This window comes from Mobula hypostoma, chromosome 3, assembly GCF_963921235.1.
Source record: "Mobula hypostoma chromosome 3, sMobHyp1.1, whole genome shotgun sequence".
NCBI lineage: Eukaryota > Metazoa > Chordata > Chondrichthyes > Myliobatiformes > Myliobatidae > Mobula > Mobula hypostoma.
Window position 1 is genome coordinate 195,960,857 of NC_086099.1, and position 16,286 is coordinate 195,977,142.

General features: G+C 38.2%; 1 protein-coding gene across 5 annotated transcripts in view; it reads right to left on the reverse strand.

The window, feature by feature from the left end:
- pard3aa (par-3 family cell polarity regulator alpha, a) overlaps positions 1-16,286 on the reverse strand; it is an 883,471-nt gene that overhangs the window by 232,202 nt on the left and 634,983 nt on the right. For 2 of the 5 annotated variants that reach the window (XM_063044362.1, XM_063044360.1), the window contains 2 exons: positions 8,274-8,422; positions 2,842-2,889 (listed from right to left, as the gene is read on the reverse strand). In XM_063044362.1, coding sequence (XP_062900432.1) covers positions 2,842-2,889; positions 8,274-8,422 — 197 coding nt within the window. The remainder of the gene's footprint in view (positions 1-2,841; positions 2,890-8,273; positions 8,423-16,286) is intronic. The other 3 variants (XM_063044364.1, XM_063044363.1, XM_063044361.1) reach the window with 2 other exon arrangements.

Here is a 16,286-nt window from a genome sequence, read left to right on the forward strand (position 1 = left end):
ATCCTTGTCCAACTGTGATTAAATCTTATCTCTTAAGAATCCTCTCCAATAGTTCCCCTGCCATTGATAAGAGTCTAGCTGGGACACTCTGTTTTTAATGAAAGGTAAATTATATCTGACAAATTTGTTCAGATTCATTGAGGATGGGAAAGGGAGAGTTGATGAGGGGGCCTATACATTTCCAAAAGACATTTGACAAGTTGTCAGGTAAATGACTGGTTTCTACTTAAGAGTCCAAGGTATTGGAATAAGTGTATTAGCAAAGTTTAAACACCGGCTGGCACAAAAAAACAGACTTCAAATAAACAGGTCCCTTTTAGACTAAAGATATATACTAGTGGAGTTTACCAGGATCATTGCTAAATTCTCAAGAGTTTGCTATTTACATTAATGACTAGGACGAGAAGATAATATGGAAGGTTCTCAAGTTTGCTAATGATATGAAAATTGGTGGGAGGGCACACTGTGATGAGGACTTTGTGAATCTGCAACAGGATACAAATAGATAGTGTGACTGGACGAAAACCTAGCCAATGGAATTTAAATATGGGGAAGTGCAAGGTCATGCACTTTGGTTAAGAGAAATCAAAAGGTAGATTACTATCTGATTTCAGAAAGGTTATAAATAAATATAGTTCAGAAGAGTTTCAAGTGTTTTCATGCATGAATTACAAGCCAGTCAAATAAATAGATAAGGCTCACTTTATGTTGGTCTTTATCATAAAGGGACTGGGATTTAAAAATATGAAGGTTTTGTTATTTTTAAAGCGGGTTTGTTGAGGCTGTATTTGGAATGCAGGGGATAAGTTTAGTCACTTCACAGAAAAAAGAGAATATGGAATTATGTAGAATACCAATGAGGCTGTAAAGGACAGCTGTGGAGATTATTTTCATTAGTGGAAGAATTATGAGGACAGAGCTATGAAATGAGGGTCTCATCACTTAAAACTGCGAATGTTCAGATATTTCTTCTTTCAAAAGGTAAAGAATCTCTGGAATTCTCTGCCCCTGTGGGCGATAAAAGTCAGATCATTAGATATACTTATGGTGGAAATAGGCAGCTATTTGAAAGACTGGGGAATTGAGGGTCATGGGGAACTGGCACTGAAAAGGAATTAAGGTACATCAGGCAGAGTGATATTGTAAAGGCAGGGCAGACTTAAGGGTCCTGGTGGCCTACCCTGTTCTTATTTTCTTCTGTTCCTATGTGTTCTTTCTCAGGCCTTGCAAAACACATGCCCATAAAGTTAAATGCTAATTGTAGGAAAACCGATTTAAAAGAACACAAACCCAGTGGGTTGAATCATCTACTTTGCTCCTCTAAATCCTACGGGGTGTGACTATTTCAAAAACAATGCTTTTCATTTTTATCCAGCAGGGAACCAAATTATAAAATTACATCAAGAGTTAACACAACACTTAAAACAAATTGGAATTGACAACGACGTTCATGAATATTTTCCAATTATTGAATTAACTTGTGGAGATGAGTTGCTTGGAGCTTCTCCTGCTCTGACGCAGTGTTTTGGCAGAAACTGGCATTGCAGCCATGAAGAAAGCTTCTGCTGAACCTCTGCCAATGTTGCAGCCTGAGGAAATGCACCTCAATGATTTCCCATTTGTTCAAGGGATGTATGAATAAACTGGTAGCTTTGATAAGAGTCTGAATAAATAAAATGCTCCCAATGATTTTATATATATATTTTATCTCGTTATTTAAGCTATTATGAATTCATTGATTCATTACTCTACAACACAGATACAAGCCCAATCTGTCCACCTGTGCTAGTCCATTTGGTCCACATTCCTCTGAATCTTTCCTCTCATGTACCTGCCCAAATGTCTTTTAAACATTGTAACTGGACCTTTCCCTACCATTTCCTTTGGAAGCTCATTCCATACACCACTATCTTATTTGAGAAACTTGCACTTCAGATCCCCCTTTGAATCATTCCACTCTCATTCTGAACATGTAACTTCTAGTTTTAGACTCCCATACTCTGAGAGAACTACAGTGGTTACCAATCCCTCCTATGCCCCTAATTTTATAAATTTCTAAGGTCACCTTCTAATCCTCCTATGTTCCGGGGGAAATAGCCCTAGCCCAGCCAAATGCTCCTTGTAACTCCAGCCCAGGCAACATTTGTGTGAATCTATTTATGTACCCTCCCTGTATGGCACATAATACTTCAAGTGTGGTCTCATCAACATCTTGTGCAATTCTAACATCACATATCAACTCCTAAAAACAATGGCCCAGCTGACGATGGCATGCATGTCATTCGCCTTCTTCACCATTCCCACTCTGCCACCACTTTCAGGGAACTATGTACTTGTGTCCCAATGACTTGCTGTTCCACAACACTCCGCAGAGCCCTGCTATTCACTGTGCATGTCCTGCCCTGGTTTAACTTCCCCAAAGTGCATTTTTCACACTGCCTGCCATTCCTTTGCCTACTTTACTAGTTAATCTATTATTTTGTTGTAACCTTGCATAACTTACTTCACCGTCCATTATATTACCTAGTTCGGTGTCAATGGCAAATTGGGAGAGTATTTCCATTTGAAGGCATTGATCAACATGTAAAACTACAAAGACAAAAATTATCTTACCTTCTACAATCAATAACTCAACAACCAGTTTAAGAAATCTATTTTCCCCTTTAAAAAGGCATTATTTGAAATGAGTGTAAAAACAGTGTATCTTGTACAGCAGGCAGCAAGGGTGATAAACACAAACAATGCACAACTCAAGCATTTCAATGACTGTTTGCTGTAGTCACAGTAACCATGTTCCTGCTTTAACATGACAGGCACTGAGTTGTTATTGACAATCCTTACCTGGGGTTATCTGCTCAGCCAAGGAATCAAGATTAGTCTCATCAGCTACTGCCAAAAGGTAAAAGGTCAAAAATTAATAAAGTTAGTATTCCCCCATTCCACGTGCTTGATTCCAAATCCCCAGATTCCAAGTTAGATATTTGAGAGGTTACATTACATGCAGATCAGATCCTTTGACAAGCAGGCAATTAGATTATATTTGTCATTTTTTTCAGGAGTTTTATTCATCATCATGCATTATTTGCAGACTTTTATGCTTAATTTGAAAATCATGGCTTTGAGTTAGAGCATTATTCAAGCTTTAGCCACACACAGATCTCTGTAGTTTTGGGACTGACATCAGCAGTCTATCATAATTCAATAGGAGGGCAATTTCTAAAATCCATTTTCATCTTCCTGTGGTTCATAGAATATGTGAATGCTCAACATGATACCAATCATATTTGTTGACACCCCGTGAAACTCGTTAGGAAAAAGTAGAGGCATCTGATACCATTTGTTACCTTAAAATAAATTTCACTCGATGTAATAACACTGTGACCTTTTTATGCTTCTGTGTTGTTCTGTGGCTGTGCGATTTGGCCTGTGCTGGATTTCTGCACTCCTTTACCTGGTTTCTCAGTGCTGAGAGGCACTTGAATCAGCAACTCACCCTCACATCATCACCAAAACTGATTACACTTCACTGATGTGCTGACTTGGGAGCAAAGGCTAGGACACTAACCAACAGTCAAATGAAGTATCACGTAAAGTGCCTTTCATGTCCTGAGGAGATTTACAATCAAATAGTTTTCAAGCATGGGCACTACTGGTGTGTGGACTGGTAAGAGTCAGTACGCACACATATAGGCAAAGGAGTAAAAAAAAAAGTAAGGTCTGTTTTAGTAACTATGGGTGAGAGATTTATGTTGACTAGAAGAGTAATATACTTTTTCTTCTTTGAAGTGCATTCCTTTTAAAATATTTTCCCCATCCATTTCAACAGATGAACAATTTAACGCTTAATCTAAAAGTTAAGAACTTTGAGCTTGTACCAATTCTTCAGTGCTGTACAGCTTTGGATGAAATCACTGAAATGGAACACAGGTTTATTGAATCATAACCAGCAGGGATATCAATGAGCAAAGAGTCTACACTCCAACGGTTGTATTTGGTACTGGCAGCAAGAGGATGAGGTGCTGATTCATCAACTACCAAAAAAGGTTAACTCAAGTTGGGAAGCATTAAATTTGGAAGGACCTGTGATTATTTGTGCTATGAGTCAGACCACATTCTAGACAAGAGCTACAAACAAGCTATTGGAGGAACTCAGTGGATCAGCCAGCATCTGTGGAAGAAGAGGGATGGGTGGCATCTCAGGTCAAGACCCTGCATCAGGACTGGGAACGCAGAGGGGACATTGATTGTATAAAGAGGTGAGAGGGAGGAGCGAGGAAGGAGCTCATAGGTAACAGCTAGAAACCAGATGAGGAGGGAATGAGAAGGTGGGCAGAGAGAATTAGGTGGGTGAAGGGGAAGAGGTGAAGTTGGGAGGGAGCAGTTGGTGGTTGATTGGTAGAGACAGCTAAATAGAGAAGAAAAAATGGGAGCAGATGAAATCGAGTGGGGGAAGGGGAGACTGGAGGTGGAGAGTGATGCTGGAATATGACGAGTGGAACCAAACAGGGGAGAAATGAAACCAGGTAGGGGAGAGCAACAAAAATGGGTGATGGGGGAATTGAGGAGGTGTTGGTGGGAGTGGGGAGTTGTAAAAGTGTGTGGGAGAATCTGATGAGATGAAAAAGAGAGAGAAAGGAATACACTGGTGAGAAAGTTACCTAAAGTTGGAAAATGAAATATCTATAGCAAATCTCCAAAGTGAATTGACTTATTAAACAAGTCTTATGAGAAAAACAGAAGCATGATCCTTGGAACCAAACATTCTCAAGTTAGCGTTCAATTCACTATCCACTCAGTTGGTCTTATCCACAGCAGTCCAAAAGAATGGAGTTACCAATTGTTCTAAATCCATGATCTAACATATTCAGATCAAATATGTCTTTGAATGTAACCATTAAACTTGATGATTAAAATTATACTATTTGAGATGAAGTCCCATTCTAGTACATTCTCAACATTAGTTACAAAGTGATGCTGAGCAGAGATAAAGCTGCAATGTATTAAATCAGAATGAGAAGATTCTCATTATAAGTGGCTCCAAATGGTTCCCGAAGTAACTGCCTGGAAATAGCAGTGAGATTATTTATATCATTTACAGTATCACCACACTTTAAAGAGAAAAAAATGGTTCCTATGCAATCAGAAATATGCAAAGATTATACATTCTATATTTACTAGGCAGTCAATCTAAATAATCCCCAAAGATCATCATTTTAACCCCTCAACCCTACTCCCAATTTAGACAGAATGTAATAGGTAATCAGTCATCTCTCCTGTGTTAAATTGCACAAAGTAAGATCGCAAATAGTTTTCTATTTAATTGCTGCACTACAATGGATATAGTACTGGGTACAGTTTCACCATGCCATTAAAAGGTTTTACATCCAGACTGGGAGAGCTATGATGATGAGAAATTCAAAGGAGATTCCAGGATGGAATGATGGCCTCCCAGGTGCCAAAGTCAAGGATACCTCAACGTCACTAGAAGATATTCAGCTAGTGGCAGAGGTACATGTTGATACCAGTGACAAAGGTAATTAAATGGACGAAGTCCATCAAAGTAAGTTTAAAGAGGAGCAAAATCAGAAAGCAGAATTTCAAAAGCTAGCAATCTCAGAATTCTCTTGTGCCACATAGCCAACATGCAGAGAATCAGTAAATCAGATCAGGTAAGTGCGTGGTTCAAAAGGTAGTGTAGGAGGGAGGTTTTAGATTGTTAGGACATTGACAATGGTCCTGGAGAAAGTGGACTCTGTACTAGCAGGACAGTTACACATAGCAGGAGCTCAAGCGTTTTCACAGGGCTGTTTGATAGCGCACTTGGGGTATACTTAAACTAGAAAGGTGGAGGTGGGTGGATGGTGGGAAACTGAGCAGAGAGACTGAAAAGGAGACAAGAATGAAAACAAAGGATAGGAAACTAAAGGACAAAGATGGAGGACAGAGACTTAGGGGCCAAAAGACAGGCCGAGCCATTTTGCAAAATATTGTTAAAATGACTAAGGATGCTAATGAGGCAAATCTAAAGGCAGCCTATCTCAATGCATTAAGTATTCACAGTAAAGTAGATAAATTAGTTCTGCAAATAAAGGTAACTTTATTTTACAACACTGGATGATAACTGAACATTGAAGAAAAGGTATTTGATATTAAGGAAAGCAAGCACGAAAAAACACAGGAAAAGTAGGTAGTTCGTAAAAAGAAATTTTTAAAAATGGAAGATACCAGCTCCAAGAATCCTAGAATAGAATCTACATTGGTGGAGCTAAGGAAGTTGAAGGGACTGAAAATATTAGTGGCATTCCACCGAGACCCACAAACAATTATAGTGGATTAAGTAAAAACAAGAAGTACAAGATCCATGTGCAAAGGTTACAATTAGCTATGCGTGACTTTTACCTATATAGAAATTAGACAAACTAAATTAGCAATAATACTGTAGGGGAGAAACTTTTGAAAAGCATTTCTGATGCATTTTTAAACCAGCAATTTGAATAACCAAATGGAGAATAGGCCATCCTAAACAAAGCACCATGCATTGAGAAAGGATTAATAAAGAATCTTATTCTGTGGGGTTCTTTGGGAAATGGGATTAGGGTTTAGAATCCAAATAAAGGAAAATATAAAGGCATGGGATGTGAGTTGCTTTTAATAGTTTAGGGAATGAAACTTAAATAACCCGTAAGTATAGTTCTATTTAAATATAGGACCAGTGGTGTCTTGCTGCATGTACAGGGCAATGGTGATAGAGGACCTTGGTTACCGAGGAAGGATGATCTTGCTATGGGACTTGGTTAGGATTTCGTCAAGGTTCACCAGTCCAATTCCAGGGATGACAGAACTAATATATGAAGAGAAATTGGCTTATGGTCATTGGGGTTTAGAAACCTGAGAGGAGATCTCAAAGAAATCTATAAAATTCCAATAAGATTGATCAGATTAGGATGCTTTGCTAACAGGAAGGATGCTCCCGATTGTGGGAAATCCAGAATGAGATAAGTGATTTTTGAGATATGGAGACATTTCTTCTCCAGACTTTACCACATACAGCAATTGACGCAAATCATTGATTAGATTCATAAAGTCGTTAACTATTGTTATTTAGGTTTGGAAGGAAGGGAGAGTCCAGGGACATGGGCAGAAATTTAGAACAAATCATTGAACTTAGGTAATCAGCAATGGTCATGTTAAATGGTGGACCAAGTTCAAAACAATCAAATACCCTACTTCCACTTGTATTTTTTATATTTCTATCAAAATATTTTGCTAAATTTAATTTGTAATTTTATCTGATTGATGACATCCGGTATTACAGATAATTGCCATTTACACATTTTGTTACCTCGTTCAGATTAAAGTGCACTATTTATATGTATTTTAGTACTTATATATATATTTTTTCCTTGTATATTTCCAACTCAAAATTATTTGTACACCATATGATCTGAATATTTTTCCAGGTCGTTTAAGTTGCCAGAAACCACAGATAGTTGGCCCAAGTGAGGAATGGGAGCAGTAGAAGACAGTGAACTTAAACTGTTAAACATTTGTGTTTTATATTTTTGGGTTTGTTTTGTGAGTGAACTTAAACAAACCTGTGGCCTTTGCAGTATACAGTCCAACAGGTCAAACTACCAGACATCATTCCTTTGGCTGGGATGACATACATTTTCACTGCTGTTGCTCTCAGTAAGCATCCAGCAAAGCTATGGATTATTTCATTGGTGAACACATTGGTTTTGGTTTATTAGTGAATGGCAACAGCACGATTAACACTCTGGAAGATGGGACCTTGATGAGGAGGTTCCTGCTATATGAAATAAGTTGAAGACACCATCATCCATATTGGAACAGTTGCCACATGCATTCAGGTGCAGAGTCATTGCCTGCAATGGGTTTGCACAAATGTGAAGAAATCTATTTGAAATATGCTTAATGGACTGCAGCAGCTACTCGCATGTGTTTCTCCATATTATGTCACTGTGATAATGTAAACCTATGAACGGTTAACAAGAAGAGAACATCACTCTTCAATTCTATTGACCCAGCAAAGAAAATCGATCTGAATTCTCTTTAGCAAACTACAATAAAATGTTCAAAATTGGTAAATTATTATAAATTTCTTATTCATAATTAATTAAACATGACTTTCTATATCTTAATAGCATAAAGATGTGTCATTCACCACTCTGTTGATCAAAATATGGTTTGCTGGGGTGAGTTATTACATATAAAAAAGAAATTGCATTAATAGAAAAAATGGTAACTTCTACCTAAATCCATGCTTTTAGATTTCCGTGTTTTAACAAAGTCCAGCTGATTGGCATCTCCAAACTGTTTAGTACGTTTTTCAGACATGCTCTGACGTCCAAATCCCTCTCGCTGAAAGGCAATGGCAGGATCGACATCTGAATTTAAAGCACTAGAGAAACAGAAAAGGACAACTCCTTTTAAAAAGACAACAAACAATGAATCACTATGATAAGTCCTAATACTGTACTCTTGGGAGCCAACAGCAGGGAGGTCAGAGTCCTGAGTGGCACTGTCTCACAGAGCAAAGAATTTTTTTATTCTCTACTTTCTCAATACATTGGCTCAGAAAGGGACAAGGTATTAAAATGTTGAAACTGCTCGTCAGTATCAGCGCCAAGCGAACCAGGTTTAATAGACAAACTCCTGTCCTTAAACTGCACAAACTAGTGTTGAAAATGTCATTTTCACTCTTCACAGGAAAAGTGGCTTGCTGTGTTTGAATTCGTGTGTGATTACTTGTGATGTCAATCACAGAATATCCTGTCACTGCATGTTAAATGAAGTTGTCTTGTGAGATTCCATGCTTTTTTATGATGCTGACCTTTTGTGAAAAGAACTCGGAGGTAAATATAAACTTAAATTAAATAACTACAGAACAATCATTCAACAACCAAAAAAAGAAATAGTCACTTCCATTTTCAGTTCGAGGGGCTAACCTCGATGAATTGCAGTTCACTTCATATATAGGTTTGGATGATAGAAGGGTGAGAGTTTACAAAACTGAAGAGAGATACACACAGTAAGGGGGGGGGGAAACAGTTAGACAAAAGAACCGCATACAGAAAAGAAAGATGGATAGCCATCTTTTCAGGATAAACATATGCTAGTTAACATGGGAAGGCGATTTGAGGAAGGCAGCATGCCAGTGTTAAATAGTCAAGATGTGTGAAACCGTGGTGAACTGCTTAGTTTCTTCAGTGACTGGCAAGCATTTATGCAGAATTTTCCATCAACTGATTAATTGAGCGTGAAAGGACACGATTTGGTTGACTACACCTTCTGTGAAAGAAGTGGACTTTATGTTCATATAATCAACTGACTGAAATACGTCTAACACTCCCACCATTCAAATAATCCTCCTCCCTGCAATATAATAAGCACAAAGTGCTTCAAAACTGCTACAGTCCTTACAGAACTCTGCATATTAGGGAGGGAGCGCTTTATACAGAATAGCTGTTCCAAATCATGAGGTGGTTATTACTCTAATACATAAAATATTGCACAAAAGGACAGGTGACAAATCAATACAAGTCTCTTTCTTTTAAGTAATATTTTAAGTCTGAAGTGAAAAACCTCAATGTTAAAATGGCTATCATTTCTCCATTCTCATCAAAACCTTGCACAGAAAGTAATGAGCCAAATATGCTTTTGATAATATGCAATGAACAAGTTTAATTGTCATATTTGATTTTGATTCAGTTATGATTAGATTCAAAAGCAAAAATGATAAATAAACTTGCAGAATCTTCTGTCAAGTACTGGCACTCAAGCAAATAAATTCTTTATGATGTTCAGTCATAAGCCTCCTGGTAAAAACAGATCAAAGGGGAGTTAGAATTTTTCCAGGCAGCTAATATGGAAAACTATGGACACATTAGAGTAACTACCTGAGAATTAGGCAACCAGCAAGTTGACACAGTCATAATCATTGACCAGACAATGGACAGTCATGAAGGAAAAGATTCAGGTGCAATTAATGCATTTTCCATGAGGGGCAAAGGAAGATATAACAAAAAGCAGAGCTGCCTGGATAATGAAGAAACAAAAGAAGGCTGCAAAGAAGTGACTGATTAGAAATATCAAGTGAAGCACATGGAATAAAAGAGGCACTGGCAGCATGGACATCAAATTAGCTGGTTAATGGTTATGCTCCTAATGGAGAAAGGGTAAATGGTGACATTACCCAAGAATGGTTTAGGGCCATTGCTTTTTTTGGGGTGTTAGTTAGACTTGGGGGTGCTAGCCACTATTTCCAAATTATAACATTAAACATGGCAGTACAGGTTGAGCATCCCTTATCCAAAATGTTTCGGATTTTGCAATAATTGTATTTACATAATGAGATAGCTTGAGAATGGTACGCATGTCTAAACACAAAATGGTTAAGGCATTCGACTAGCGACCTGAAGGTCGTGAGTTCGAGCCCCAGCCGAGGCAGCATGTTGTGTCTTTGAGCAAGGCACATAACCACACAGTGCTCTGCGACGACACTGGTGCCAAGGTGTATCGGCCCTTGCCCTTCCCTTGGACAACATCGGTGTCGTGGAGAGGGGAGATGTGCAGCATGGGCAACTGCCAGTCTTCCATACAACATTGCCCAGGCCTGCGCCCTGGAGAGTGAAGACCTCACAAGACTAACGGATGCCTTAATAATAATAATGTGAATATAATGTGAAAGTAGTTTTATCTAATATTTTTAATAATTTTGTGCATGAAACAATAACATGCACATTGAGCCATCAGAAAGGTAAACTGTCACTCCTTAAGCCGCCCGGTGGACAGTCAGTGGCTGTTTGGCACCACCATCATTCCTGACTCTGAACTTATGTGCCACAGATAAACAGTATTTGTCTTACAGTTACACACACAAAAAATACTGGTGAACGCAACAGGCCAGGCAGCATCTATACGAACAGGTACAGGTCCTGACAAAGAGTCTCGGCCTGAAACGTCGACTGCACCTCTTCCTATAGATGCTGCCTGGCCTGCTGCGTTCACCAGCAACTTTTGTGTGTGTTGCTTGAATTTCCAGCATCTGCAGATTTCCTTGCGTTTTTGTCTTACAGTTGTTCATCACACATCTGTACTGATGCAGCCATTCAGTGTGTTAGATTTTCATCAGCGATGATCATGGCAAGCTCATCAATGAATTTCTCTGCTGCTTCATGATCAGCAGACTCTCTATCACCACAAATCTTTAAAAATTTAGCATCATGCATTTTATTAAATTTCTTCAACCAGCCTGCTGAATATTCACAATTACCTTCAATTTTCAGTTTGATGTAATGGATCTTTCCTTGTTTTGTGATCAGCATACCAATACGTGACAAATGTTCACTCCAATGCTGAGGAATCCATTTTTTCAATACACAATCAAGATCTTCATTTTTCACTTTATTTTTCTATTTTTCATTAACTTCTGTTCATTACTTTCAGCATAGGATTTTACAGTTTGTCCTTCTGTTTTCTCAGGCTGTACTTGGTGGTCACTCCAACACCACGCTCCTCTATCAAGGTAGCTTCACACTTACACCGCTGTCAAATTTTTCCAACAACTTGTCTTTATATGTTATAGATAAAAAAAATGCTTCCACTTTTTCTCTTCACTATCACCCATAGGAGCAACTGCAGGCCTTTCAACAATATCTTCACAACTCAGAGCAGAGAATAAGCATGAAACACATGGCAATCACTGAGTAATGCACGAAAGTCTAGCTGTGATGATGGCTGAAAACAAACTGGTGCCAACAGGGTCGCACTCTGTGAAATCACTTCTCAAAACTGTGTTGCACGGAGACCTGGGCATCTCCTGGTCTCCATTTCCCGGTGCCTTGTGGGATATTCAATTTGTGGGGTCATGTCAGAGCTCAAAAAAAAAATTGGATTTTGGAGGTTTTAGGATTTTTGAATAAGGGATGCTTAACCTGTATTGTGAACTGTGAAGTGAATAGTGATAGACCGCAGCAGGATATAAACAAGCCAATTCAATGAGTAGATAAATATATGACTTAAGCTTAATGTGAAAAATTGAGGGTAGGAGGAATGAGAAGTGACAAAACAGTACACAAAAATATTTTCTAAGAGCAGCGTAGGACCAAATGGACCTTGAGGTATGAGTGCACAAATCACTGAGGTGGTAGAAGAGGTTCAGAAAGCAATGAATAACACACATATAATACTGAGTCTTTTTAATTGAGGCATCAGAGTCCAGAATAAGGAAAGCTAAATCTTCATTAAACATTGATCCAGCAGAAGCTGAAGTACTGTGCATAATTCTGATGGAACTTTGCAAAGGATGTGAAGATACAGAGTTGCAAGAAAAAGTTTGTGAACCCTTTACAATTACCTAGCTTTCTGCATTAATTACTCATAACATGGGGTCTGATCTTCATCCAAGTTACAATAATACACAAACATAATCTACCTAAAACTAATACACACAAACAATTGTACTTCTCATCAATACTGAGTACACCACTTGAACAATCAAAGTCTAGGTTCAAAAAGGTATATGAACCTCTGGAGTAATGCCTTCTACAAAAGCTATATGGAGTCAGATGTTCGAAGCAATGAAATGAGATTGGAGGTGAGGGTTGATGATGTGTCCTGTCCTATAAAAAAGACACACAAGTCAGGTTACTGACAGAGCCAGCTCTCCTCCAAAAAGATCTATTTACGTGCATCATGCCTCAATCAGAACAACTTTCAGAGGACCTTAGAAGAAGAATTGTAGAGATGCATGAAGCTAGAAAAGGCTACATAGGCACTTCTAAAGACCTGAGTGTTCATCAGTCCACAGTAAGAGAAAGGGTCACTAAATGGAGTAAATTCAGTACTGTTGATACTCTCCCTAAGAGTGGGCATCCTGCAAACATCACACCAAGAGCACAATGTACAATGCTGAAGGTGGTGAAAAAGAACCCAGGGGTAATAGCAAAAGACCTGCAGAAATCTCTGGAACTTGCTAAAGTCTTTGTTCATGTGTCCACTATAAGAAAAACAATAAACAAGAATGGTGTTCATGGAAGGACACTATGGAAGAAACCAATGCTCTCCAAAGATAAAATTATGCACATCTCAAGTTTGCAAAAGACCACCTGGATATTCTGCAATTCTGCAATATTTTGTGGACAGGTGAGACAAAAGTTGAACTTTTTAGCAAAAATGCACATCGCTATGCTTGGAGGAAAAAGGACACTGCACACCAACATCAAAATCTCATCCCAACTGTGAAGCATGGTTGAAAGAGTATCATAGTTTGGGGCTGCTTTGCTGCCTCAGGGCCTAGACAGCTTGCAATTGTTGAGGGAACAATGAATTCAAAATTGTATCAAGATGTTTTACAGGAGAATGTCAGGGTAGCAGTCTGTCACCTGAAGCTTAATAGAAGTTAGATGATGCAACAATCATCTGCCACATGTTGCAGATCTGAATGATCTGAAAAGACAAGAGTAAATCAACAACAAAATGGCTTAAAATGAAGAAAATTCATGTTTTGGAATGGCCAAGTGAGAGTCCAGACCTTAACCCAATTGAGATGCAGTTGCATGACTTGAAGAGGGCTGTTCATGCAAGGTATCCCAGAAATATTGTTGAACTGAAACAGTTTTGTATGGGGGAATGGTCTAAAATTCCTTGTCGCCATTGTGCAATCTGTTCAGCAGCCACAAGCAACATTTGGTAGAGTTTATTGCTGCTAAAGGAGGTTCTACCAGTTATTAAATAAAAGGGTTCACATACTTTTTCCAGCCTGGACTGTGAATGATTTAACAATGTATTCAATAAAGACATGAAAAGTACAATTGTTTGTGTGTTTAGTTTAGGCAGATTTTGTTTGTCTATTATTGTGACTTAGATGAAGATCAGACCACATTTTATGAGTAATTAATGCAGAAAACCAGTTTCACAAGCTTTTTCTTGCATCTGTAGGAGAGGGTCTGAAGAAAAATGTTTCATGGGATGAAGGACAACAGTAATATGAAAAAGTGTGGACAAAATAGATAATGGGAGATTGTGGAGGTGGAGGGATGAGTATGAGAGCATCATGGATGAAAAGGAAGGGGAAGAGCATTAAAAGTGATATATAACAACAGTTTGCAGTGTGAAAAAGTGCTATTTGCTGGTTATTACAGAGTTGTTCTGGTCAAGTCTAGCACAGACATGATGGGCTGAATGGAACTTTTTACCATGTTGTTACCATTCCATGAACCTAAACTAGGTTTAAAATAAAATTGAAACTTGCATTCTATCAATTTTCTCCTACATCCAGTCAGCCCAGGCTTATTGCCAGCATTGTAGTAACTTGAAATGAATGTGTGCTCAATTTGAAAACAGGTATCTTTATAATAATCAGATGTGAATATTTAATACACAAGTTTACTGATTAGTATTAAGGGACAGAAACACTGGCTGATTGCTCTCGTGACTCTTCTAATATCAACTTTTTAATCATTCCCAATATTTTGTCGTAAATTATATTATTTGGTTTCCAACTTGATTTGAGTTGATTTGGTGTTAAAGTATTAAGACATTGACACTAGAACCAAGGGAAGAGAAAGTTATTTTTCAAAAGTTCATTTTCTGGAGAACCAGATAATTTGGGTCTTCAACAGGAATTCAAACTGATAAGAGAAAAAGGTGACAGATTGAAATAGAAAGATCATCTATAAAACAAAGCTGCTATTTGGATAATGATAAGCGGAGTGGAAGAAGAATGGACAGAATTTAATGGTTGTAATGCACTGGAAACAAAGTAAATGACTAGGGAAGATGATAGCATCTAAGGGTGTTGGATCCAAATACACGAGACAGTTAACAAAATAGAACTGACAGCCTAAACAGAGACAAACAGGTTTAACCCAACAGATGTTATATAGTTGTGGCTGCATGGTGACCAAGGTCAAGAATTGAATAGTCGGTGAATTTCACACTTAGAAACATAAACGATATATTTGGTGTATTCATATATAGTTATGTAAAACAGCAAGCTATTGTGGCTGTAGGATGTGGTAACATCACCAACAATGGGTATAAACCATAAATGAGGTAAGCACCACCTGAAGTGCGACTTCTTGGTGTTCAAGTTAGAACAATGTCCTTGTACTAAGTGGTCATTACAGTGCACAGAATGCATCAAACCCCCAGCAGTACCTGAGGTTCGTCGGGATTAGTTTCAATTGTCAAAATTTGAACAGGATTTAGAAAAAGAAGTGTTTACATTGTGTTTTCTGAAATATGTGTGACAAATAACTGAAAACTGCAAATAAATTAGATAGAAAATAAACTTAAAGGGTTCAAACTCAAAGACTTCAGGCCAAATGAGGCCATCCTGAACAGTGTCCCTCAGTTCAGATCAAAAGGAAATAGAGCTGCGGCCAAGTGTTTGCATGGAACGAAGAGCAAGTTGCGCCAGATGTTTTTAAAGCAAAGTTAAAGAGACAATGTCAGGCATCAAACCATAAAACCCAGCTTTTTGCAGAAGTGGAAATACAAGGAGCCTGATAACCACAACACCGATTTGTTACGAAAATTAAGAAAATTGCAGCTCAAGCACAAGCAAGCTTGATACAACTTGGGTTGTGTAACAAGGCACGCCAAGCATTCTTATTCTGCATTAGGTACTTGGAAATCTTTTCCATGATCACTTCAACAGAGTCTTCCAGGTTGGAAGAAACAATGATAATGTTTTTGCATTCAAAGACCAATCAAGGTATTGCAACTTGGGAGAACTCTTGGATTGTGTATTTAAATATTTCATGGCTGACATTCAGCTGAAACCATTTAACACTAAAATCCATAACATTTGATTCTATGTGTAGGATTGCAATTAGCATGGAGATGGCAATCAAGAAGAATGCCATCCTGTCCCAATGGCAAATGTTACGCTATCCTATGATCAAAGGACAAGTCCCAAAGGCAAAATAGTATCTGCTAAGACAACATTAGAACCATGGACTCATGATTAGGAGTTGAAATTGGATTAATTTATCTTTTTTTGCTGATCAAGATGTACTCAAAAAGCTTAAGAAGTCAGACATGTCAGCATTGTCATCATGTGCAATGTTGTACAACATGGGTGAGCATGGTCTTTAATCTGTCAAGACCATGGTTGTTTTTGGCAAATTTTTTGACAGAAGTGATTTATTATTGCCTTCTTCTGGACAGTGTTGTTGCTAGACAGGTGACCCCAGCCATTATCAATACCCTTCAGAGATGTCTGTCTGGCATCAGTGATCGCGCAACCAGGACTTGTG